This window comes from Canis lupus, chromosome 24 (assembly GCF_011100685.1).
Source record: "Canis lupus familiaris isolate Mischka breed German Shepherd chromosome 24, alternate assembly UU_Cfam_GSD_1.0, whole genome shotgun sequence".
NCBI classification, from domain to species: domain Eukaryota; kingdom Metazoa; phylum Chordata; class Mammalia; order Carnivora; family Canidae; genus Canis; species Canis lupus.
In genome coordinates, this window is record NC_049245.1 from 19,683,748 (window position 1) to 19,709,626 (window position 25,879).

The window sequence follows — 25,879 nt, forward strand, 5'->3', positions numbered from 1 at the left end:
ACAGAAAGCTTCAAGAAACAGCATTTTTCCTTCCTACATGGGATAAACCCAGACATTTCCTCTTGTCTTCTCTTGTCTCATCTCCTACCTTTTCTTGTTAAAAAAAATACTGCGTTAGGTCCTTTCAATTGATTTCATGCCCCACCATCACACTGTGGCCCATGGTTTGAAACAGACACTTCCCTAGTTCCACTGTTCCTTCAGAACCTTTCTTCAGCATCTGTGACATGCGTCCTGTCCTGTGACATGCGTGACTTGCACACCCTTGGTGCAGGGAAGTTCCGCCTCAGAAGGTAAGAGGTTTCACTATTGGACAGCATTCATTGTTAAAAAGCCCTTCTTTCTCTGAAGGTGAAAGACACCTCCCTGGAACTTCCCCATTGGCTTCTGTGTGGCTGTGGGTCTCTATCAAACGAGTCACTTCATCTCCCCTGGCTTCACTTTCTTCCTACTGCTCCCACACATGTGCCCCCCTCTAAGTGCATGGAGCCCGCAAGTCCATCATCAAAGCCACTCTTTGGGCCTTGATCTTCACCTGTCATCTCCTGTTATTTGCTTTTATTTTCTTTTGCTTTATGGGAGTGGGGTCACTGGAGTCAATCCATCCAAGTGGTCCAAGTCTTCAGTCCTGGAACAGGGAAGTTATTGGGACTGTAGGGGGGATATCAGAGAGTCTGGAGGGGCGGGGAGGTGCTGGTGACAGGGAGCCCAGCCAGGGTCCCCCATCTTGGTGCTCAGTGGCCTGGGGGGCCTCCTACCTTATCTGTTACCACCCTGCAGGATGCCTGCTACCTACCTCTGTGGCAGTTCACCTCCTCTCGGCAAGGAGGCCAAGGCCAGGTGGTGGCACAGGCCACATAATTAACAGTACAAACTGAGAATGCAGGGCCCCTTGTTCAGAAATCATTACGAGTTTCAAGGTCGTGATGGCAGAGCAGGACATCAGGTGCAAGTCTGTCATAGTGCATGCCCTGCGCAGCTGCAGGGGTCTCACACCTGTAGTGCTCACTCTGCCCTTTGCTTGGAGAAGCAGGCTTAGCAGGCACTGTGTGTGGGAGGCCTGGGCTGGGGAGGACCCCTCTCTGCAGGAAAGGAACCCAGCTGGTGAATATTCAAGCAAGAGGGTCCTTGGAGGTCACCTGACTCAAACCTCTCCAAGTCCAGTTGTAGAATCTGAGGCCCAGAGAGGTGGCCCAAGGTCACCCTGCAAACTGGTAGCAGAGCCCAGATCACAACCCCAGCCCTGGGACCCTCCCCCTCTCCGTCCTCTCCATTTTTTCCCAATTGCCCCTACCTCATGCAGTATGGAAACCCTTCACCTGCTGACACTTTGCAAATGTCTATCTCCCCCTCCCCACTATCCTTGTCTCTCCCCCAAGCTCCAGACTCCACAGCTACAGTGGCCTCTTGCTTTACCTCCTCCACTCCCCATACCACCCTCCTCCCCCACCACCCTGACCCTCCTCCTACCCCGCTCCCAGCCACCTGCGAGTACTTACAAATCAGATCTTATCACACCTCTGCCCTCAGCCTATTGATGCATTGCATACAATTGTAATCCAACCTCTTTACCACAGCCCATGAGACAAGGCCTTGTGGTTTCTGCCATGACCATTTGTCCCCCTCCCCCTGCTCCTGTTTGATGACCTGCTGTCAACCAGCTGCACCCAGCTCACACCCACCTTGCATGCTGAGTCCTTCTCTGCAGCTCTTTTCTCCAAGATGGGCCCGTGGCTTCCCTTCATTCAGGTCTCAGTTCACATGCATCTCCCTCCACCACCACCCCCCCCCCCCCCGAGGTTTTCCCATGCAGTCTTTCATATCAGTTAACCCTCCCTGAAATGATGGTGCATACTTGTTCTTTTATTTTTAGGCTCCCTTCTAGAACATAGCTTCCTGAGAATGGAGGGTGGAGACCAAGTGAGCAAGTGCTCACTGCTCACTTGCTCAGCGGCTTGCTGGCTCCTGGCATGTAATTGGTGCTCTATAAAGAGCTGTTGTGGGAATGAGAAAACTCATAATGAAATGAAATCATTTAGCAAACATGTGTCAGGTGCTGTGCTAGGTACTGAAGACTCAGACATGGAGCAAGTGGACAGTGGTTCCTGTCCTCAAGGAGATGGATCACCGTCTTGGGAGACACACATTTTTGGAGGAGCAGCAGGGTGACAGGAGTGGCTTGTCTAGGCTGAATCTAAGCCTCATCTGAGAAGATGAGGTAGGGGGAATGGTGATGGATCCTTGCAAGACGGGGTTGGATTTTAGGGATCACTGTTGTCTCTTTTCTGAGGAACTAGGTTCTGTCTCTCTGACTCTTCAGCCCATTAGGCCAGGGCTCGGGTCCACACTCATGATGCATTATTCTCTTGGGGCCTTCCATCCATAAGACATTGTACTTGCAAATTGTTTGAGATCCACTTCCTGCTGTCACTGGAATCAAGAAGATTGGTGTGGCTCCCCTTGCCCAGCCTCGCCCAATGGGCACAAGGTCCAGCTTGGCTGAGCCTTGTGGTTACCTTGGCACTCCTCAGGCAACCCCAGAGAGGATTCTAATCTCCCACTTCTCCTCAAGACATCCAGCTTCAGCTGCCCTTCATAGGCAGATTGCCCACGGTTATACCCCTTAGAGCCCCAGCCTGGTGTTGCCAGTCCCCTCCTTTCTTGCAGGTGGCATGATTGAAGACTAAGGGAAGAACAGGGCCCTTGGGGACAAAGTCACTTCCTCCAGGAAGCCTTCTATGCTTTCTCATTAGCAGTGCCTCCTCCTTTTCCTTACCCCCAGAGCACACATCCTTTCTTGTTTGTTTATCCAAACATTCGTTCATCCAACCAACAAACATTCATTGAGCACCTACCATGCCTCCGGCACTTATTCACAGTGGTAAACAAAAACATGGGCACTGCCCTCACAGAGCTTACAGTTTAATAAAGGAAATTATGCAACTAATTGCAAGTTATAAAATAAATTAGATCGGTGAAAAGTGCTATGCTAGAGAAGTACCCAAATTTGTGTGTGTGTGTGTGGGGGGGGGGGGGGTTTGAACATCAGGGTAAAGATGGCTTTCCTAAGGAAGGAATGTTTCACCCAAGACAGTACTATCCAAAATGGCAACCAATGGCTACTGAACATTTGAAATGTGGCCAGTGCCACAAAGGAAGTGAATTAAAAAAAATATACATATTTATAAAATGTATTTTAAAAAATATATATATATACACACACACACATATTTTAAAATTGAAGTAAACATATGGTATTATATGAGTTTTGGGTGTGCAATATAATGATTCAGCAATACTATACATTACTCATTGCTCATTATGATAAGTGTACTCCTAATCCCCATCACCTATCTCACTCATCCTCCCACCCATTCTCCCCTTGGGAACTATCAGTTTGCTTTCTGTATTCAAGAGTCTGGAGTTTTGTTTGCTTGTCTCTTTTTTTCTTAGTTTGTTCATTTGCTTTGTTTCTTAAATTCCACATATGCATGAAATCATATGGTATTTGCCTTTCTCTTTCAGACTTACTTCACTTACCATTATACTGTCTAGCTCTATCCATGTTGTTGCAAACGGCCAGATTTCCTCTTCTTTTAGGGGTGAGTAATATTCCATTGTGTGTGTATATATATAATATCTTCTCTATCTATGGGTGGATATTTAGGTTATATCTCTATCTTGGCTATTGTAAATATTGCAATAATATAGGGATACATATATCTTTTCAAATTACTGTTTTCATTTTCTTTGGATAAATACCCAGTAGTGGAATTACTGGATCATAGGGTTCTATTTTCAATTTTTTGACGGACCTCCATATTGTTTTCCACAGTGGCTGCACTAATATGCATTCCCACCAACAGTGCACGAGGGTTCCTTTTCCTTCCCATCCTCAGCAACACTTATTGTTTCTTATCTTTTTGATTCTGGTCATTCTGACAGGTGTGAAGTGATACCTCATTGTGATTTTGATTTGCAGTTCCCTGATGGTGAGTGATGCTGAGCATGTGTCTGTTGGCCAACTGCATGTCTTCTTTGGAAAAATGTTTATTCAGGTCTTCTGCCCATTTTAAAATCAGGTTGGAGAGGTTTTTTTGGTGTTGAGTTGTAGAAGTTATTTATATATTTGAATAATAATCCCTTATTGGGTACACCATTTGCAAATAACTTCTCCCATTTGGTAGGTTGGCTTGTCATTTTGTTGATGGTTTCCTTTCCTGTGCAAAAACCTTTTATTTTGATGTAGCCACAAGAGTTTATTTTTGCTTCTGTTTTCCTTGCCCCAGGAAACATATCTAAAAAAATGTTAGTGAGGCCAATGTCCGAGATATTATTGATCTGTGTTTTCTTTAAGAAGTTTTGTGATTTCAGGTGTCATATTTAGATCTTTAATACATTTGGAGGTTTTATTGTGTATAGGATGAGAAAGCAGTCCAGTTTCATTCTTTTGCATGGGGCAAAATGCAGGTGGAGGAACTGAATTTTTAATTGCATCTAATTCTAATTAATTGAAATTTAAATTTAAAAACTGAAGTGGTTTCTTTATTAAACACAACTTTATTTTTTGGTAAGACTACATTTCATTTTGTTGAAATTTTCAGAGACTAAAGAAAAAAGTGTAAACATCACAGTATTTTTATAGCGTTTACTTTTTGAAATGATGGGATTTCAGATGTTGAGTTAAAATATAGTAGTTAAGGGGATCCCTGGGTGGCGCAGCGGTTTGGCGCCTGCCTTTGGCCCAGGGCGCGATCCTGGAGACCCGGGATCAAATCCCACATCGGGCTCCCGGTGCATGGAGCCTGCTTCTCCCTCTGCCTGTGTCTCTGCCTCTCTCTCTCTCTCTGTGACTATCATGAATAAATAAATAAAATCTTTAAAAAAATAAAATAAAATATAGTAGTTAAAATTAATTTCATGTTTCTTTTTACTTTTTCAGCATGGATACTAGAAATCTAAAGCTCCGTGTGGCTCTCACTGTCTTTCCACTGAGAGAGCTGAGATAAGAGCAGAAAGGTGAGTAGGAGGAGTTAACAGGTGGAAGAAGCCTAAGAGGTATTGGGACTGGGTCGCACTTCTCAGGATGGAAGCTCACATTTATTTAGCTTTTATCTTATGCTCAGGACTTCAGACATTATATACACAAGACTCAGTCACAGATAAATATCACTAGCCTCTTGCTACATGTTAGGAAACTGAAGCTCGGGTTTGACCAAGGTCCTGTGACTGGTGCAACCACTTCATTGAGCTGCTGAACTTGGCAGGGGTCCCGGCCTACACTAGTTTTATTTATTCTCTGAGCCCTGCTTGCAGCCTAGCTCTGTCACATTTCTTCTGCTTGCCTCTCCATCTCTTAGGCAAAGCCCACATTTCTGGACACTTGCCGGAAGATGCTCTAGGAGAGTTGAAAGAATGGGTGGCCACAGATGAATCATTTCATCAAACTCTTATGAAAAAGCTCTTCTGTGTTAGGCCCTGTCTAAAGCCTAGCCCCATCAAAGCTGTTTCCAGATGCCAACAATACATCCAGCACAGGGCCAACACTACTCCTTCCCTCCCCACCACCAGCGCAGCCCCCAAATCTCTGCTGTGAGATCTGGAAGGGTTGGAGGCAAAGTGGTCCTTTTGTTCCTCATCCAGTCCCTAATCGGGTCCCAGATGTGAGTCCTTCTGAGGGCCCTGTGGGAGTGCACGTTCGTGTAGGCATGCATGTGTGTGTATGTGTGTAGGGAATGCACGTGCATGTGGGTGTGGGGAGTGCATGTGCATGTGGGCATGCGCATGTGTGGGCATGCATGTGTGTGTGGAATGGGGGTGCCCACAGCACAGCTGTCTCTCCTGCCCGGTCTGATCCAGCTCTGCAGCTCTGCCCTCAGAGTCCATGCTTCAATCTCTTGTTTCTGGGACCCTTGTGAGCAGGCTGCTGACAGGACACTCTGAGCTTAGCCATCCTCCTTCCTGGGGGCTCTCTGAGGACCTGGCTCCCAGCCAGTCCACAGGGGGGAAGTGCGGGCTGTACCTCCACTGCCCCATATCTTTTCACTTCCTTTTTCTCCTTTTAGTGTAGGAAGCCCACTGGTGGTTGGCCTCAGGAGAAACCTGGAGGAGGAAAAGCTTACTTCTCCTTCCTGCAGGCACCCCATCCCTAGGAGCTATATTTGGGGGGATGCCATGCCTGGCTGAGGTGACAAAGGGAGAGATTCCAAGGCAGTCTCCCCAAGGCTAACCACTCTCTCCACAGCTGGGTAGGTGAAACAGACAGCATGGGGGCAGTGAGATGGCTGGGGGCCCAGCCAGTTTTTGCCACTTTTTATTAGCCCTGAGAAGGTACCTGGTCCCATTTATTATTATTGAGTCCCTACCATGTGCCCAGCACATTGCTAGAGGCTGGTGACAGCAATGAAGGAAAGACAGCAATCCTCACTGCCAATCATTGTTCGTTGGGAAAAGGGATCAAGAACGAATAAGTATACATGTCAGAGCTAGCCATTGGGAAGCCAAATCTAGTAGCATAAGGAGGTGGGGAGTGGCCAAGGGGAGAGACCAGGGTCTTGGTAGCTGTATTTAACATTTGGCTTCCCCCAACTCAGAGCCTGCTAGATCATTCTGGGCACCAGGAGAAGCCCCACCACACTGCGCCAGCCTAGTGAAACTGGGTTTCCGTCTGTGCCCTTTCCTTGGTTTTATTTGGTTGCATATGTCCCAGCTCACTTTATCCAACCCATTCTGTAGACCCAGGAGGCATAGTGGGCTGGGCAGAGCAGGCCATTAGTCACATTTGTTCGGTGTCGAGGACGCTCCGCACATCCCAGGGAGCTCTGTGGCTCTAAACTCAGGGTGGAGTCCGGCCTCCTCCCACTGCCGCTCATGCGGCTTCAGGGATAGTCAGCACCCAGGCTAAAAGTAGCAGACATCTCCCTGGCTACAGGCCCCAGGCTTGGGAGTTTGGGCTTAGAAAGGAGGCCTGGGCCACAGAGACCACTTCTCTCTCTGTGGCTCAAGCCACTGCTCCAGACTCTGAGTGGGCATGTGTCCAGGAAGTGTGTGACTGGTCCTCAACTGTTGGGAGACCAAGCAGTAGCTTCCAGGCTCATTCAGAGTCATCCAGGGTTGGTGCCCAGCACGGACCTGGGACACTGAGCCTCCTCACCATGGCCACTACACGTGGGCAGGCCCTGGGCACCCTGCTGCCCACCCTTCTGCTGGGACTCACAGGTAAGTCCTGGGTGCTGCCCAAAGACACCCTCAGAGCTGGCAGGGAGGCCCTGGGGAATCCCTAAACCCAGCTGTCTTGTGTTGCAGGGGTCTGGGCCCTAGAGGACTTAGCTTAGCCCTTTGCCTACGACAAGGTGTTTGTTTGTATCCTTTCCTCACTGTAGACATGGTAGGAAATGAAGGTGGTGGGAGGTTGGGGGTCAGGAGGACACGAGGGCTAGAGACTGAGGAAGCACAGGGAGAGAAAAAGAGTCCACCTCCCACCCGGGCTCCCTGATGTCAGCTCTGGTCTGAGTGGCTAGCAGACCTAGGTCAGAGAGGGCAAGAGGGCCAGAGAGACAGAGTTAGAGGGCCCTCGAGTGTTGGTATCTCTGGCGTTGCGGGAAGAGTACAGGACTCTCAATCAGATAGACCTGCCTGACATTCCTTCTTAGCCCGCAGCAGGCTGGATGATCCTGTACAGGTCACTAAACCTCGTTGTCTCTGTCTCCTTTTCTGGGATGAATTCCCCCATCTTCCACGGGGAGGAAGATGGTTTGTAGATGTGCAGCTTCATTCTAAGACTTCTGATCAGTTTCTTGGATGTTCAGAGTGCCTGGAGGGGGAAGAGAATCTAGTTCTGCAGTTGTCCTGGGATGACACTAGGATGCAGATGCTAGGCTAGAAGAGGATGGGCAATACTGCCTCAGGTAGAGAGAGCTCCCCATCCCTGGAGGTGAGCAAGCAGAGGGTAGATGCCAATGAGATGTGCACATTGAAGGACCTGATTAGGAGGGCCAAACGTCTCTGCCCCAGGTGGCTTTCGACTTCACACTGATGTCCAAGAGGGAAATCTCAAGTCCTCACCACATCTCTCCCCAAAACCAGAACCATCCACCTGATGTCCAAGAGAAAAGCCTGGGAGACATTTCCCCATAATCCACGGTGTCCCCCATAGTGGAGGACAGACCTTTTCAGTCACCAAGTCCTGCTGGCTGTATCTGTCGCATGGGTCTCGGGTCCCCCCATTACCCACCACCCTGATCCAGGCAGGCCTGTGCTGCCTCCTTACTGGTGTCCCTACTCCCATCCTGCCATCCTCCCTTCCATCCTCCACACAGCAACCAGTTTCCTTCTAAACCACGTCCACGAGGCCACCTGCCCTTGCGTTCACAATCTCCAATGGCTTCCCGTCACACTCAGAATAGAGTCAGAGGCATCACCCTGTACCACAGGCTCTTCCCCATGTGGACCTCTCGGTTCATGATGCTTGGTTCTCTCAGCCTCTCAAGCCCACCAAGCTCTTCCTTCCAAGGTATTCTTCCAAGGCTGTTCCCACTTTCTAGAACATTCTTCCTTTGCCCTTTCTCATGGCTGCCTCCTATCCATCCCTCAGGTTCAGCTCGAAATGTCACCTTCTTCAGGAAGCCTTCTACATTCTCTTCTAGAATAAGCCTTCTGGCACTTTTTTTACCTTGCACTTCACATTTCCCTGAAGCTGAGCCCCAGTTTTAATGACATATTTGCTTGTTTACTTGTAATCTTCCGTTTTATGCTCCCCATGGCTGGAATGAGACACAGTGCGTAGTTAAGCCCACAAGGCCTGACGTGCCATGGGCAGCCCTCAAGGGCCATTGAGTGTCGTATGCATCCTGTTCTGTGTGGTCACAAGCTCTCTTTCATAGCTGGGCAGCCCTTCATCTCTCTGATGGGCCCATCTCAGAGGACAACCCCAGGAAATCCGGTGCCTTTCAACTGTACTGCTGGCCCCTTTAGCTCCTGGGACTTCAATGTCACCTGGAAGAAGGGCAGAGACGAGCATCCAGCCTCAGCTCAGTACCTGGTGATTAATGACAAAGGCAACTATTCTATCACCAGTAAGGTGTGGGTGACACTGGCCCACCAAGATATCTTATTGGGGATCACCTGTGAAGTCACCTACACGGCGCTGAAAGAGCCTCTGCGAAAGACCATGAATCTCTCCCAAGTGCTCCAAGGTGGGGGTGCAGTAGGTGGCGGCGCGGGGTCACGACCTGAGCAGAAGGCAAATGCTCAACGACTGAGCCACCCAGGCGTCCCTTAAAAAATATCTTATTTGTTCAACCAGTAGTGAATGTCTACCGTGTGCCAGGCATTATTGTAGGTGCTGGGGATACAGCAATAAAGTTAAATCCCTGTCCTTGTGGGCATCATATTTTACTCATTCGTAAAATTACATTTCATAAGGTGAACTATTTCAAACATACAAAAACTGATATACCAGACACCCTACCCATTTTTTTAAAATTTTTTTTATTTTTTATTTTTTATTTTTTTTTATGATAGACACACAGTGAGAGAGAGAGAGGCAGAGACAAAGGCAGAGGGAGAAGCAGGCTCCATGCACCGGGAGCCCGACGTGGGACTCGATCCCGGGTCTCCAGGATCGCGCCCTGGGCCAAAGGCAGGCGCTAAACCACTGCGCCACCCAGGGATCCCCCCCTACCCATTTTTAATGAACACTAACATTTCACTTTATTTGCCTTACATTGAGGATACAAGAAAATATTATTTCTTAAAAAAAACAAAGTAACCGAGGAGAGAGTGGGAGGTCTTGTGGTGGGTTCCTGGGAGAAGGAACAGGCTGGGCAGGCAGGGGTAATTTCAACAGATGTTTCTGTTTGTCTAGTTGTCCCCACCCTGAAGATCAGCACCAAGACCTCTAGGACGCACATCCACGTGCATCAGAGAGTGAATCTCACTTGCCACGTGAGCCACTTCTACCCCTCCCCCCTACGTCTCATCTGGATGGAGAACAGACACAAGGTCCAGGAGGTGGAGTCCCCACAGGTCACGAGAAACCCAGATGGGACCTACTCTCTGGAGCACACATGGCAGGCAGAGGCCACGCTGAATGGGAGTGAGTTTGCTTGCTGGGTGGTCCAGGATGAGCAGCCCCCAGTCCAAGCCAATATCACCCTGCATGCCCAGGCGCCCAGGTTGGGAAAAGGTGGGTTCCATCTCTTGCTGGCTCTGCAGGTGGCGTGGCTAGGTGGTGTCAGGCATGAACACTCCCACCTACCCTCGGACTAGGGTGCAGGCAGTAGTAGGTCCAGGACTCAGGGAAGCATCGGATGAAGGTGAAGGAAGGGAGGATGCCTTGGGCTGGTGACAAAACTCTTAGTCATTCACCCTAAACTCCACACCCCCTTCTTCCCCCACACTCCCACCAAGAAGGAGCAGGACTTTCCTTTTCCAATACTAGGCACTTCTCAGGTAGGAATTTCTCTGCCTTAATGCTTGACTGCAGGAAACGGCAGAGACTGTGGACTGCTGGGTGCCAAGATCTCTTCCAAGAAGGTCTTTCTTTCTTTCTTTCTTTCTTCTCTTCTCTTCTCTCTCCTCTTCTTTCTTGATTGAGTTCTTTTTTCTGTCTTCTTTTTCTATCTCTAGTCTTTCTTATTCGTCTTGGTTTTTGAGTTATTTCTTCTTTCTTTCTTTCTTTCTTTCTTTCTTGATTTATTATTGAAGTTTTTTGTGGTTTTTGTTTGTTTTTTGGAAGGCTTTTAATCAAGACTGGTTCAGCTGAAAGTTTCTGGGAGTCAATTTTAAAGAGAGGCCAGAATTCTTCACTCCCTTAGCTGGGAAACAGAATGGATGCTGGAGCAAGACTCTCCTCTCTACTATCCAGTGTTCTCTGTCTCTCTGTCCTTTCTCTTTCCTCCTACCATCTCCTCCTCTTCCTCTTTCTAGAGGAACCGCTCGCCCCAAGCTACCACCATCCTAACCGACTCCCCTCCCATCCTAACCCCTCCACCTCCCCGTACGAACCCCCTCCCACCCCCCGTCCTAACCCCCCCCCACTCCCCAGAACACAAGAAAGCCACCCCATCCGAACCCCCTGCCCATCCCATCCGAAAAAAAGAACCTCCCCTTCCTAACCGCCTCCCCCCTCCCCATCCTAACCCCCTCCCCCTCCCCACCCTACCCCTCTCCCTCCCTCCTCCCCATCTCCAGTCCTTTGTGGCCGCGGATGCCTTTGTCCACTAGGGGGAGCTGCCTGCTAGCAGTTCCTCCCGAGAAGCGCACGCGGCGGGACCAACCTTGGGGCTGCCTCCTTCAGCTCGGGAGAAGGAATGACTGGCCCGGCGGGCCGACCCACAGCCTCCAGGGCCGGGGCAAGCGGGGAAGCGGGGAGGCGGCTGCCGCGTGCGCGGGTCTCGGCCCCCGCTGCTGCCCGCGAAGGTGGGGTGCTGGGGGGCGTGGCTGGCCAGACCGCGGTGTGCGCCCCCGCGTCCCCGCGTCCCCGCGGGCCGGCCTGCTCCCAGGCGAGGGGAGACGTCCCACGCCCCGTTCAGTTTCTCCGGGTCCTTTTCGGTTGTTGCCCGGCACGAATAAGAGAAACGTTCGCCCAGTGGGACACGCAGATCTGGGTGGGAACGTCCAAACTGGTCTTTGCTCTTGGGAGGCCAGCGTCGGTTCTTTCTTTCTTTCTTTTTTAATAATAAATTTATTTTTTATTGGTGTTCAATTTGCCGACATACAGAATAACGCCCAGTGCTCATCCCGTCAAGGGCCCCCCTCGGTATTTCTTTCTGACTCCCTTCTCCACTGGCTCACTCCAGCTTCGGCCTGGCCGTCTCTCCTCCTGCCTTTTCCAGGGTTGGGGCCCCCTTTCTGTTATGTGTGAGAGGACCTTGGGACCCGCGCAGCTTCAGCATCCCCACCTCGGGCCTCCGTTGACGTGTTGGCTGACACCTGTAGGGCGCTGACCCTGTCCCCCAGGCCCTCCATGGCTTGGCTGGCACATGACAGGACGTGCAGCAGAGGAGCGAGATCTCAGCCGTCTGAGCTGGGGTCATACCCGTCGATATGCTCTTTCCTATTTTTCTCCCCCTCCTGCCTGAGAATAAGGGCCTCAGTGTGATCTCACTGCTCCTCTCAAATCTCAGTCTCACATGCTCTGTTTCTGGTATTTCCTTCTCCCTGAATGCCCCCCGCCCCCCACGACCAGGCACATGGTTTGGTCCCCACAGTGGCACTTAGCCCCGGGGCCCTCCTGCTATGGGGCTCTGTTTGCTTACACCTCTCCTCAGTGATGGGACTCTCACTCCTCTGAAGCAGATTCTGGATCTTGTGTTTGGAGGTGGCCAGACTCTGGAGCTAAGCTGATCGGTGTTCCACCACAGAGCTGCCACCAGCCATCTGTGTCCTGGGTTCAGTTCCTCATCTGTGCCCTGACAGCTGTGGCACCTGCCTCGCGGGACCTGCCAGGGATTCCTTTCCTTGGCCCCTGCTTGGCAACTGAACAATGAGGCTCACAAAGGGTGCTGTGTCAGGACTGCTTGCAGTCTCCAGGGTGCCCAACCCAAAGCCTGCTGCAAGAAGTAAAATATTGAAGTTCACTGTTCATGATGGTACCAATAGTAGGAAAGTAAAGGCCTGTAACAGAAAGAGCCCATGACATGAAGTCACAAGCCTTGATTTGGAATATGGATGCTGTTTGCTGTGAGGCCCGTGGGCAAGTCACTAACCCTCTCTGAGCCTTTTCTTTCTCTAACATTAGAAATAAACAACAATTTCTCAGATGGTTCTTGTGAGTATAGGATGATGATAGGATCATTTATGGAATGATCACTATGTGATCACTATATTCTACTCTAGTTACTTTACTTAATTTACCGGCTAAAAATTAAGAATGCTCCCCAGTTTGCAGATGGGGAAGCTGAGTCTTAGAGAGCCAAGTTGCCCAGGCTAAGCCAGTGGAGGGGCCAGGAATGCAAACCTGGGTTGGATGTGACCTCATAGCCTATGCTCCTAACCTATTCTCTGTACCACCTGCTTTTATATGATCTGGGCCTTGAGCATGGAGCTGCTATACTCTTTCTGGGGATGGAAGACAGACCTGAGGCCTGTGACCTGTGACCACAGATCTGTGACCACAGACACAGACCCTGGGGCCAGACTGCCTGGCTAAGAACCCTGGCTCTGTCACTGGCTGGCTGAGGACCATGGAGAGGTTACCTAGCCTGTCTGGGCCTTATTTAGTTTCTTCACCTGTAAAATGGAGATAGTAACAGTCCCTACTCCTAGGGTTGCAGGGAGAACCTGGTGAGTTAGCCGAGCTGGAAAGCAAGAATTCAGCGATGTGGGTGTTTGCTGGGAGGTGTGGGTGGGAGTCAGCCCCATACCCGCTGCTGTGCTCCAGGCATCTGGGCACCTCTGTGCCTCTCACGGGAGGGGTCTCTCCCTGCAGGCCAGAGCACCCACTCTTACTCCCTGCAAGGCCCCCTCCAGCGATCAGAGCCCGGCACGAACATCCAGCTGACCTACATGTCCTCCGGATTCCCCTCACGTCACGTTACTGTGACCTGGCTTAAGAAGAACCACAAGCTCCCCAAGTGGCAGACCCATGTCCACCTCAGCAGAGACACGTACAATGTGACCAGCAGAGTGCTCGTCCCGCTGCAGGCTGATGACGTGCTCTCCTTTGTCCAGTGCCATGTCAATCACAAGTCCACACTACTCTTCCAGAAAACCATCAGCCTGGACCAGTACCTCCGTGGTAAGAATATTCTCTCGGCTCAGGTGGGTCAGTGCAGAGTTGGGCTGTGCATGTCTCTGCCTCCATTTCCTCCTCTGAAAATGGTACAGCCCTCACTTGGTTGTGGCAAGGATTCAGTGATATAGTACCTGTTAAGTACATAACACAGGCCTTGCTTATATGAATCACTCAGAGTGGCACTTCTCTGGACTCAGTTTCCTCATCTGTAAAATGGAGAAGAGTATCTTTCAGGAACTTCATATTTTTATTATTATTGTTTTATATGGAGTGGACATAAAAGTCTTTTTTTCATCTGATTTTTGTTGTTGATTTTCCTGGCCTGAACCAGTGCTTGGCAGGTCTATAAATTCAGTGAGGTTGTGTGTATCATGCTTAGAAGGAATTATAGCTCTCATCCCATTGTTTATGACAACTCTAAAGCCCAGAGAAGGCAAGTGAGTGGTCCAAGGTTGCACAGCAGAAAATAATTCCTTAAATGTGTGTAGGACTTTTAAGTGTACAAAATATTTTCCTCAATATTTTTGCTATTATCATGGCAATAAAGGCATCATTTTATATGAATAAAAATATTGTTATTAACACTTCAAATGAGCATAGCACACAGTCATTAAGGCACATTCGTGTGGGTTCACTTATTAAGTTTGTGTCACTGCCCTATACTGTTTGTGCTCACTATATTGGTGACTTACACAAGCAAATTGAGGTTCAAAGAAGTAAAGTCTGCCCCAGGTTGTAAAGCTGGTGAGTGAGAGACCTTTCATATGAATTCAGGCTTCTAGCTGCTTTTTACCATCTGTGGGATCGCCTGCTTAGTTACTTAGGCTCTCCCACTCCTATCTTTGAGTGTAAAGCAGGAAAATGATCATTCAGGGGGGTCCTCCTTATCTGAGTATTTATTATATAATTTCCTTGAAGCTGAACACATATATAGAAAAGCAAAAATCATAGAAAATACAAATATTCACAAATGAATAATTACTTATAAAATTAGCCCCCCCTCAAACCTCTGGCTGCTTAACACTGGCTGCATCTCTGTTAGGTTTCCCATCAGGGAAATGCCATTGTGGGCATCTTTATCTGGGCTCCCCTGAAAACAGAGCCTCAAAACAGGTCTGGGTGCAGGCATTTGGGAAATGATCCACAGAGGCACAGGTTGGGACAAGGGATGGGGAGCATCAGACAGGGACAATGGGACACCCAAGAGAGGGTGAGTTATTGAATGGGTGCCCCTGTGGACAACTGAGGCTCAACAGCACTGGGACCCTCTCAGGACCTGCGTAGACTGTTCCTCAGGATTGTCCCTGGGTGGGGTAAGGAAGTTGGGATGTGCTTGCATGGTTTGGGTTTGGGTGTCATTTCATGGTCATGGAGAAAGTCCAAGACGGAGAATCTGGGAAGTGTTGTGGGAGTTGCAGGAGGTATGAGGCACCTCCCAGCTTGGCTGCCCTGAGATAGGGCAGCAAGGTGTAGGTGGTGTGGAGCTCAGAGACCCTCTGTTGGAGATCAGCATTGCTTTGATTGAAGTGTGGCAAACAAGAGACCACACTGTGCAGAAAGAATCTGCATTCCTTGCAAAGTGAAATCAGAGTTCTTGCAAAAGTTGTATTTTAAGAAGTTGATGCCAATGATGTGGGGAAACTGCTGGGATCACAGGCAAAGCCTCTGAGTGCTTCAAGATGGAAAAAGAAGAAAAAGATCCATGATGCTCATGATTCCATTGGCACTTCAAAAGAGGACACTTTGAAAGAGGCCCCTGTGAAAATTGGTAGAACATTCAAATGCTTTCACGTAATTTTTCAATTACTTTTAATGATGGTGCTGTGAATGTGATATCTGTAGATACTATATGGATTTGTTGGTACTGTAGTATAAGGTTTTGGGAAAAAGTATATTTACCTTCTTACACTCCCAACACCTGTTCCTTCTAAGAGTTGGTGCACAGGTGTGCTTATATTTTACATTTAATGAAAACAAATTAAATAAAATTAGTTTTATCACTGAAATGTTTTTCAAGATGAAATTTCAACCAACTCTTCCTTGACAAATTCTATGAAATTGTGGCCCATTTTGTATAGATTCCTTATAGTGGCTTTTTGTTGTTGCTTTCTGATACCAAGTACCCTTCCGTGTTTAGCTCATTTGATTCTGTGAGGATTAGAGGAGATATCATATGCACTGCTGTTCTGTGTGTGGAAGCAGTGATCATCTCCTGTGTCTGGGTCTCTGTCTTCCTAATACTGCTGGGGGACCACACAGCCAGGAGAACTCACTGGCAGCTAGAATTGGCATTTGGGCCTCTCCCTCCTTTGACTTCCACAGTCCATAACACTTGCTTCGGGGTACCTTACCTTGGCCTATCCTTCCTGGACATCACCCCAGTTACTAGGCCTGATTCCTTCTCCGGCTCCACTTCTTTGCTTGGGAGTCATCCCTGCAAAGGGGATATGCTGAGTACAGATAGAGACCTCCTGGGGTGTTTACCTGCCTTGGCTGTCCATCCATTAAATAACTCTGACAGAATTTTATAGAGCTAGCTGGGTTGATTATGGAAAAAGGATATTTGGGGGTTAGATGCTCCTTGTTCTTTGTTTTGCACTACCTAAGGAGTTACTCTCTCTACCCTAGACCAAGGGGGTGAAATCTATCTTAACTAGATCTGTAAGACATGATCTGACCTTGGGCTATTGCATAATTTAAGAATTCCAGAGACAAAAAAAAAAAAAAAAAGAATTCCAGAGACAGAGGGAAAGTGACTCACACAAGCTCTTGCATTTGGCTGTGGTTTCACTGTGGGGACCACAACCTGGATCTCCTTGCCCTTGGTTTAGGTTACACTCTACCATGCTTTTGTGTTCATATGAATTCTACTGAAATATATAACATTTAATAGAATTTAAAAATCTTCCAGATTTTCTTCATTATGATTACATTCTACTGCACAGCTAAAAATCAGTTGAAAGGAATTCTAGAAGTCATAGAATGTAATTTCAGAAGACAAGAATCACAAATGCATATAGTATTAAAGTTGGGGTGTTAGATCAGCATGATGGTAAAACATACTGTGTCTTGCTCCCTTGTGACCTTGGGAAAGTTACTAAACCTCTCCAAACCCTATGTAAACCCTTCTCCTTCCTTTTTTTAAAATTTTTAAAAAGATTTTTAATTTATTTATGTATTCATAGAGACACAGAGAGAGAGAGAGTGTCAGAGACACAAGCAGGCTCCATGCAGAGAGCCCGATCCAAGGTCTCCAGGATCAGGACCTGGGCTGCAGGCGGCGCTAAACTGCTGCGCCACTGGGGCTGCCCCCCTTCTCCTTCCTATGCAAAATCTCAGTATCTTGGATTCATAACCATGTAGAATCTGTGAATCTTCAAATCTTAGAATTATCAAGTCACAGAGTAAGGCAACTAACTTGTAGGTTATTAAGTTCTTTTTTTAAAAAAAGATTTTATTTATTCATGAGAGAGAGAGAGAAGAGACACACAGGCGAGAGAGAGCAGGCTCTATGCAGGGAGCCCGATGTGGGACTCGATCCTGGGTCTTCAAGATCAGGCCCCAGGCTGAAGGCGGCGCTAAACCGCTGAGCCACCAGGGCTGCCCCTTTTTTAAGTTCTTTTTTTTTTAAGATGTTATTTATTTATTCATGAGAGAGAGAGAGAGAGGTTTTTAAGATTTTCTTTATTTATTCGAGAGAGAGAGAGAGAGGAACTTGTAGGTTATTAAATGGAATTTAATACTTATCTTTGCATATTTCATAGCCAAAGTGGGGGAAAAAACAGAGAGATTTTAATGACTTTCCTCAATCTCATCATTCTTTCATCCATGCATTCCTCTATCCACCTATGCATCAAGCATGCATTCACTCAATGCACACTCTCATTCAGACATCATTTACTCATGCATGCACCTGTTAACAGATACCTGAATCCTCCTCTGGGGCAAGCCCTGAGCAGATTACCCATGTTAGGAGCCCCCAGACTCTCACAGTGGATTTCCTATAGTAATTGTCTGCTTTATCTGGGCTGTGTCAGTTTCTCCTACAGTGACAGTGTCTCAGTCTTCACCCTCCTTGGGCTTGGTGGCTATTACCTGCCACGTGCAGAGATTCTACCCACAGAGTGTACATCTCACCTGGATAGACAACTGTCATATGTTCAAGGGAGCTGAGCAACTCACATCCAAGCGGAATGGTGATGGAACCTACACCATGGAAAGCTTGTATTTGGTGAATGTGTCCAGGCAGGAGTCTGAGCGGGTGCTCACCTGTAAGGTGCAACATGAGGCACAGCCTCCCATCCAGGCCAAGCTCATATTGTCCACAGCAGCCCATGGCACATACAAGCCCATTGGAAGCTCAAGTAAGCTCACCTCTACTGCTTTGAGCTACTGGGTCACCTTGTCTCCTGAGTGGAGTGAGGTATTTAAACTCACGGAGCCCCATTTGCTGTCTCCTTCTGTCCATTGGTACTTAGGTCCAGAGATGCCTGTCATTCTCTTTGTGGCTTTCCTTCTGGGCTTCAAGGTACTGCTGGTGATGAGTTTCATAGTCACCTACATCTGCAGGCGACAGAACCTATAACAGGTGAGTTGGGGGCAGGCCTTAGTACATAGGGAGAAGGTCATGTCACCATCATGGACTGTCCAGAGGAGTCCAAGGTGAGCCCACTATTTCACACAGCACATACCAGGGGGATATAGTCTTACAAAAATGTTGGGAATGCTCTTGTTTTCTCTAAATGTTTTTGGAAATCTCAGAGGCTTCCAGCTCCCACGCATCCTGAGTTTGTACATCTTGGCTTTGAAAGTTTTTGAATGAAGTGTCTTTGAATCTGGGGTGGGGTTACAAGGTGTGGAGTTGGGATGAAGGTCAAAGCTTTGAGCTCCAAACTCCAAAGAGTCCCCCATATACTGTATATATGTCAGTTTTCATAGGACTCGTTTTTGGAATGAATAAGGAAAGTATTACTAAAACTATTAATGGAGCCCATCGAGGGACTGGGAGGCTCTAAATAGTGGCAAAGATGAACATGGGTGTGGGAGAGCTCAGAACTCATACAGAGAGGCTGGGGAGTAGGGAGTAGAGGTGTTTTTTCTGATCTGCACCCTGAGTCCAGACATGCAGAGTGCCTGCCACATAGTGCTCAAGAAGTATTTCGGGAATTAATACAAGAAAGAATGAATGAGTGAATGAATGATTGATTTCCCTAAACTATACCTGCATGCTCTACAGTACATTGCTTGATTTTATCAATTTTCCACAGCTCTATAGCTCTCTGTTATAAGAATATGATACAACTTAGGGATTCTTCATAGAATATTATGAAAGCTCTATCTGCTGTTTGGGTAATACAGTTTGCAACCAGCATTTTTCTTTCTGTTTCCATGGGCTTACATGGGAGGGAGAGTCCCTCTTGCTCCTTTGCTGTGGTCCACACAGCAACAGTGTTAGTATCCTTTGAGAGCTTTTGTAATACAAAAAAAAAAAAAAAAAGCTTTTAATTTTTGATGAAGTTTTGCTCTTTCCATTTATACCTTTGATCTAGCTTTATTCTTCTGAGCTGTGTGTGTGTGTGTCTGTGCATTATAAATGGTAAGGATCTTGTGTTTTTTCTCCCATTGGGATAAATTATCCAGCACTCACTGATCAGCACAGCTGCTTTTGCCATATAACAAACTACTCCATAAATGTGTGGTTCTTTTTATGAGGTCTTACTGCAATGAGCTACTTCTCTATCTCTGTCAAAGCTTCCCTGCCCTATAAGTCATGGGAATGACAGGGGAATACAATCAATAGTATTGGAATAATGTGGTGATAGATGGTGATTACACTTACTTTGATGAACATTACATAATGCATAGAACTTTCAAATTACTATGTTGTACATATAAAACTAATACAGCACTGTATGAAACTTTAATAATAAAAATTTTAAAAATATCTTAAAAATAAAATTTCCTGTGGCATCTAGAAAATGAAGAAATAGACCCACACACAATATTTATCTGGCCAAGTGATTTTTGACAGAGGTGCCAAAGCAATTCAGTGTGGAAAGGATCTTTTCAACAAATGATGATGAAACAATAGATATTCATATGTTTTTTTTAAAAAGAAAAACCTTAAAAATTTTTTTATTGGAGTTCAATTTGCCAACATATACCATAACACCCAGTGCTCATCCCGCCAAGTGCCCCCCTCAGTGCCCATCACCCAGTCACCCCAACCCCCCGCCCACCTCCCCTTCACCATCCCTTGTTCGTTTCCCAGAGTTAGGTGTCTCACATGCTTTGTCACCCTCACTGATATTTTCACTCATTTTCTCTCCTTTCCCTTTATTCCCTTTCATTAATTTTTATATTCCCCAAATGAATGAGACCATATAATGTTTGTCCTTCTCTGATTGACTTATTTCACTCAGCATAATACCCTCCAGGTCCATCCACATCGAAGCAAATAATGGGTATTTGTCGTTTCTAATGGCTGAGTAACATTCCATTATATACATAGACCACAGCTTCTGTATCCATTCATCTTTCGATGGACACTGAGGCTCCTCCCACAGTTTGGCTATTGTGGACATTGCTGCTATGAACATTGGGGTGCAGGTGTCCCAGCGTTTCACTGCATCTGTATCTTTGGGGTAAATCCCCAGCAGTGCAATTGCTGGGTCGTGGGGCAGGTCTATTTTTAACTCTTTGAGGAACCTCCACACAGTTTTCCAGAGTGGCTGCACCAGTTCACATTCCCACCAACAGTGTAAGAGGGGTTCCCTTTTCTCCACATCCTCTCCAACATTTATGGTTTCCTGCCTTGTTAATTTTCCCCATTCTCACTGGTGTGAGGTGGTATCTCATTGTGGTTTTGATTTATATTTCCCTGATGTCCAGTGATGCGGAGCATTTTCTTATGTGCGTGTTGGCCATGTCTATGTCTTCCTCTGTGAGATTTCTGTTCATGTCTTTTGCCCATTACATGATTGGATTGTTTGTTTCTTTGCTGTTGAGTTTAATAAGTTCTTTATAGATCTTGGATACTAGCCCTTTATCTGATAGGTCATTTGCAAATATCTTCTCCCATTCTGTAGGTTGTCTTTTAGTTTTGTTGACTGTTTCTTTTGCTGTGCAGAAGCTTCTTATATTGACGAAGTCCCAATAATTCATTTTTGCTTTTGTTTCTCTCGCCTTCATGGATGTATCTTGCAAGAAGTTGCTGTGGCCAAGTTCAAAAAGGCTGTTGCCTGTGTTCTCCTCTAGGATTTTGATGGAATCTTATCTCACATTTAGATCTTTTATCCATTTTGAGTTTATCTTTGTGTATGGCGCAAGAGAGTGGTCTAGTTTCATTCTTCTGCATGTGGATGTCCAATATTTCCAGCACCATTTATTGAAGAGACTGTCCTTTTTCCAGTGAATAGTCTTTCCTGCTTTGTTGAATATTAGTTGACCATAAAGTTGAGGGTCCACTTCTGGATTCTTTATTCTGTTCCATTGATCTATGTGTCTGTTTTTGTGCTAGTACCACACTGTATTGATGACCACAACTTTGTAGTACAACCTGAAATCTGGTATTGTGATGCCCCCCCAGCTATGGTTTTCTTTTTAAAATATTCCTCTGGCTATTCGGGGTCTTTTCTGATTCCACACAAATCTTAAGACGATTTGTTCCAACTCTCTGAAGGAAGTCCATGGCATTTTGATAGGGATTGCATCCCTATCAAATGTGTGAATTGCCCTGGGTAGCATTGACATTTTCACAATATTAATTCTTCCAATCCATGAGCATGGAATATTTTTCCATCTCTTTGTGTCTTCCTCAATTTCTTTCACAAGTGTTTTGTAGTTTTTAGGGTATAGATCCTTTATCTCTTTGGTTAGGTTTATTCTTAGGTATCTTATGCTTTTGGGTGCAATTGTAAATGGGATTGACTCCTTAATTTCTCTTTCTTCAGTCTCATTGTTTGTGTATAGAAATGCCACTGGTTTCTGGGCATTGACTTTGTATCCTGCCACACTGCCGAATTGCTGTATGAGGTCTAGCAATCTTGGGGTGGAGTCTTTTGGGTATTCTACGTACAGTATCATGTCATCTGCGAAGAGGGAGAGTTTGGCTTCTTCTTTGCCAATTTGATGCCTTTTATTTCTTTTTGTTGCCTGATTGCTGAGGCTAGGACTTCTAGTACTATGTTGAATAGCAGTGGTTAGACTGGACATCCCTGTCTTGTTTCTGATCTTAGGGGAAAGGCTCCCAGTGTTTCCCCATTGAGAATGATATTTGCTGTGGGCTTTTTGTAGATGGCTTTTAAGATGCTGAGGAGTGTTCCCTCTATCCCTACACTCTGGGGAGTTTTGATCAGGAATGGATGCTGTATTTTGTCAAATGCTTTCTCTGCATCTATTGAGAGGATCACATGGTTCTTGTTTTTTCTCTTGTTGATGTAATCTATCACATTGATTGCTTTACGAGTGTTGAACCAGCCTTGCATCCCGGGGATAAATCCCACTTGGTCATGGTGAATCATCTTCTTAATGGATCTTCTTAATTGGATCCTATTGGCTAGTATCTTGCTGAGAATTTTTGCATCCGTGTTCATCAGGGATATTGGTCTATAATTCTCCTTTTTGGTGGGGTCTTTGTCTGGTTTTGGAATTAAGGTGATGCTGGCCTCATAGAATGAGTTTGGAAGTACTCCATCTCTTTCTATCTTTCCAAACAGCTTTAGTAGAATAGGTATGGTTTCTTCTTTAAACGTTTGATAGAATTCCCCTGGGAAGCCATCTGGCCCTGGACTTTTGTGTCTTGGGAGGTTTTTGATGACTGCTTCAATTTCCTCCCTGGTTATTGGCCTGTTTAGGTTTTCTATTTCTTCCTGTTCCAGTTTTGGTAGTTTGTGGTTTTCCAGAAATGCGTCCATTTCTTCTAGATTGCCTAATTTATTGGCATATAGCTGCTCATAATAAGTCTTTAAAATTGTTTGTATATCTTTGGTATTGGTGGTGATCTCTCCTTTCTCATTCATGGTTTTATTAATTTGAGTTTTTTCTCTTTTGTTTTTAATAAGGCTAGCTAATGGTTTATCTATCTTATTAATTCTTTCAAAGAACCAACTCCTGGTATTGTTAATATGTTCCACAGTTCTTCTTGTCTCTATTTCATTGAGTTCTGCTCGAATCTTTATTAACTCTCTTCTTCTGCTGGGTGAAGGTTTTTTTTTTAAATATAAATTTATTTTTTATTGGTGTTCTTTTTAAAACATTTTTATTTATTTTATTTTTTAAAATTTACTTATGATAGTCACACACAGAGAGAGAGAGAGGCAGAGACATAGGCAGAGGGAGAAGCAGGCTCCATGCACCGGGAGCCCGATGTGGGATTCGATCCCGGGTCTCCAGGATCGCGCCCTGGGCCAAAGGCAGGCGCTAAACGGCTGCGCCACCCAGGGATCCCCTTTTTGTTGGTGTTCAATTTGCCAACATATAGAATAATACCCAGTGCTCATTCGTCAAGTGCCCACCTCAGTGCCCGTCACCCAGTCACCCCCACCCCCCGCCCACCTCCCCTTGTACCACCCCTAGTTCGTTTCCCAGAGTTAGGAGTCTTTCATGTTCTGTCTCCCTTTCTGATATTTCTGGGTGAAGGTTTTATTTGCTGTTCCTTCTCCAGCTCCTTTAGGTGCAAAGTTAGCTTTTGTATTTGAGTTCTTTCCAGTTTTTGGATGGATGCTTGTATTGCGATGTATTTCTCCCTTGGGACTGCTTTTGCTGTATCCCAAAGATTTTGAACGGTTGTATCTTCATTCTCATTAGTTTCCATGAATCTTTTTAATTCTCCTCTAATTTCCTGGTTGACCCTTTCATCTTTTCGCAGGATGGTCTTTAACCTCCACGTGTTCTAAATCCTTCCAAACTTCTTGTGGTTTAGTTCTAGTTTCAAAGCATTATGGTCTGAAAATATGCAGAGGACGATCCCAATCTTTTGGTATCGGTTAAGACCTGATTTGTGACCCAGTATGTGGTTTAAGTTCCATGTGCACTTGAGAAGAATGTGTATTCAACTGCATTTGGATGTAAAGTTCTGTAACTATCTGTGAAATCCATCTGGTCCAGTGTATTATTTAAAGCTCTTGTTTTTTTTGGAAATGTTGTGTTTAGAATATCTATCAATTGTAGAAAGCACCGTGTTCAAGTCTCCATGTATAAGTGTATTATTATCTAAGTATGTCTTAACTTTGGTTATTAATTGATTGATATACTTGGCAGCTCCTGCATTTGGGGCATAAATATTCATGATTGTTAGGTCCTCTTGTTGGATAGATCCTTTAAGTATGATATAGTGTTCCTCTTCCTCTCTTCCTACAGTCTTTGGGATAAACTTTAATTTATCTGATATGAAGATTGCTCCCCCTGCTTTCTTTTGAGGACCATTTGAATGGTAAATCGTTCTCCAACCTTTTATTTTCAGGATGTAGGTGACCTTATGTCTAAAATGAGTCTCTTGTAGACAGCAAATAGATGGGTCTTGCTAAAAAAGAAAATATTGACCATTTCCTTATAGCATACACAAAATTTAATTGTCTTAAAAAATCACCTAATATCAGTATTACTGAACAACTTACACAAAAGTACTAAGAACAAATTAATACAAACAGATAGATCATAGACTTAAATTTAAAACCTAAAACTATGAAGCTTATAGAAGAAACCATAGATAGGGATAAAAAAAACCAAAAATAATCTTTTTGGTCTTGGGTTAGCAGGGACTTTATAGATAAGACAGGGGGAAGACAATCTATAAAGGAAAATATTGAGCCATTTGACTTCATAAAACTTTAAAACTTTTATTCTTTGAAAGATACTGTTAATAAAAAGAAAAGGAAAGTTACCGACTAGGAGAAAATGTTTGCAAAGTGAATTTAATAAGGACTTGCATTTGGGACAGAGGTGGGCAAGTGACAGCTGCCTGTTTGTCAGATTTATTATCTGTGGCTTCTTTCAGGCTGAAATCAGAGAGAAGTGATTGCAGCCCAGACTGATGGCCTATGAGCATGAAGCATTTACTGTCCGACCTTCTAACAAAAAGTTTGCCAGCGCCTGAGAGAGAATATTTAAAAAGCTGTAACAACAAAATAGCAAGAAGATAGTCGCATTTTTAACTGCATGAAAGATTTGACCGGGGGTGCCTGGGTGGCTCAGTCACTTAAGCTTCTGCCTTCAGCTCAGGTCATGATCCTAGAATCCTGGGATCAAGCCCTCCTGTTGGATTCTCTCTCTGTGGGGAGCCTGCTTCTCCCTCGCCTTCTTCCCCACTCATGTTCTCTCTTGCTCGCTCTGCTCTCTGTCTCAAGTAAATAAATAAGTTTTTTTTTAAAAAAAAGATATGACCAGAACTCTCCCAACGAACTGAAGAACATGTACAAGCAGCAATGAGAGTTTTGCTAATGCAAAATGTATTTTTTTTTAACTGCTTTGTCTTAATTAGAGTAGCTTTTTAATAAGTTTCCATACCTCTTTGGGGCAAACCTTCCCACCTTGTCCTGTTGCTCAGAACTTCTATGTCTCTTCTCACCCCAGATGCATTTTAGAATCACTTTGTCAACTTTCATTAAAAACCCTTTTACAATTATGATTCAATTGCATTGACTTTGTATATTCATGTGAGCAAATTAATATCTTTCCAATGCTGATTTTTGCCACTCACAGACATGAGGTAGCTCAATTTAGGTTTTGTTTGATGACTTTTAGTTCACCAGTTTAAGAAGAATTTTGGACCCCATGACGGTCTTATGTATCCCTACTTAGAGCTATTTTTAATACTTTCTCATTTATGGAATCCTTAAAAATTAGTATTACTGTTTGCAGTGGGTTTGGGACTTCTGTATATGAATGTAAATAAGTTTTGAGCATAGAACTTATCCAAGCTTATCACACTCATACTAATGCTCATAGTGTGGACATTCTCTTATGTGTAACTCTTATAACATCAATTGACTCACCTAGATTAGTTTTTACCTTCCTTCCTTATAGTTACATACGCACATGCTTCAAGAGGTAAATAGTTCTATACAATCTACATATGAAAACTGGAGTTTCCCTACCTCCCACTATTTGCCACCTCTTAGGGGCAGCCATTTCCCACTCCTT

General features: G+C 45.5%; 1 protein-coding gene across 4 annotated transcripts; it reads left to right on the forward strand.

Moving 5' to 3' along the window:
* The first annotated feature begins 1,899 nt into the window (after positions 1–1,899).
* LOC111092148 (signal-regulatory protein beta-1-like) lies at positions 1,900–25,369 on the forward strand. 4 transcript variants are annotated; one of them, XM_038571811.1, is made up of 9 exons: positions 1,900–2,218; positions 3,526–3,602; positions 4,943–5,019; positions 8,883–9,194; positions 9,866–10,186; positions 13,433–13,741; positions 17,776–18,102; positions 18,217–18,326; positions 24,735–25,369. In XM_038571811.1, exons 4-8 carry the CDS (start codon positions 8,906–8,908, stop codon positions 18,321–18,323), a joined length of 1,353 nt encoding a protein of 450 aa, XP_038427739.1. In that variant the 5' UTR covers positions 1,900–2,218; positions 3,526–3,602; positions 4,943–5,019; positions 8,883–8,905; the 3' UTR covers positions 18,324–18,326; positions 24,735–25,369. The 4 variants fall into 4 exon arrangements, with proteins under 4 accessions (XP_038427739.1, XP_038427741.1, XP_038427740.1 ...); XM_038571810.1 differs by lacking the exons at positions 1,900–2,218; positions 3,526–3,602; positions 4,943–5,019 and adding an exon at positions 5,922–7,218; XM_038571813.1 differs by lacking the exons at positions 1,900–2,218; positions 3,526–3,602; positions 4,943–5,019; positions 17,776–18,102 and adding an exon at positions 5,914–7,218.
* The last annotated feature ends 510 nt before the right edge of the window (positions 25,370–25,879 follow it).

What these genes read in the sequence shown, in the direction of transcription:
- LOC111092148 (XM_038571810.1), top strand. Translation starts at nt 7,155, where the DNA reads ATGGCCACTACACGTGGGCAGGCCCTGGGCACCCTGCTGCCCACCCTT. An exon ending in CCTTCTGCTGGGACTCACAG is followed by an intron (nt 7,219 to 8,882) that starts GTAAGTCCTGGG and finishes TCTCTTTCATAG; the next exon opens with CTGGGCAGCCCTTCATCTCT. An exon ending in TCTCTCCCAAGTGCTCCAAG is followed by an intron (nt 9,195 to 9,865) that starts GTGGGGGTGCAG and finishes CTGTTTGTCTAG; the next exon opens with TTGTCCCCACCCTGAAGATC.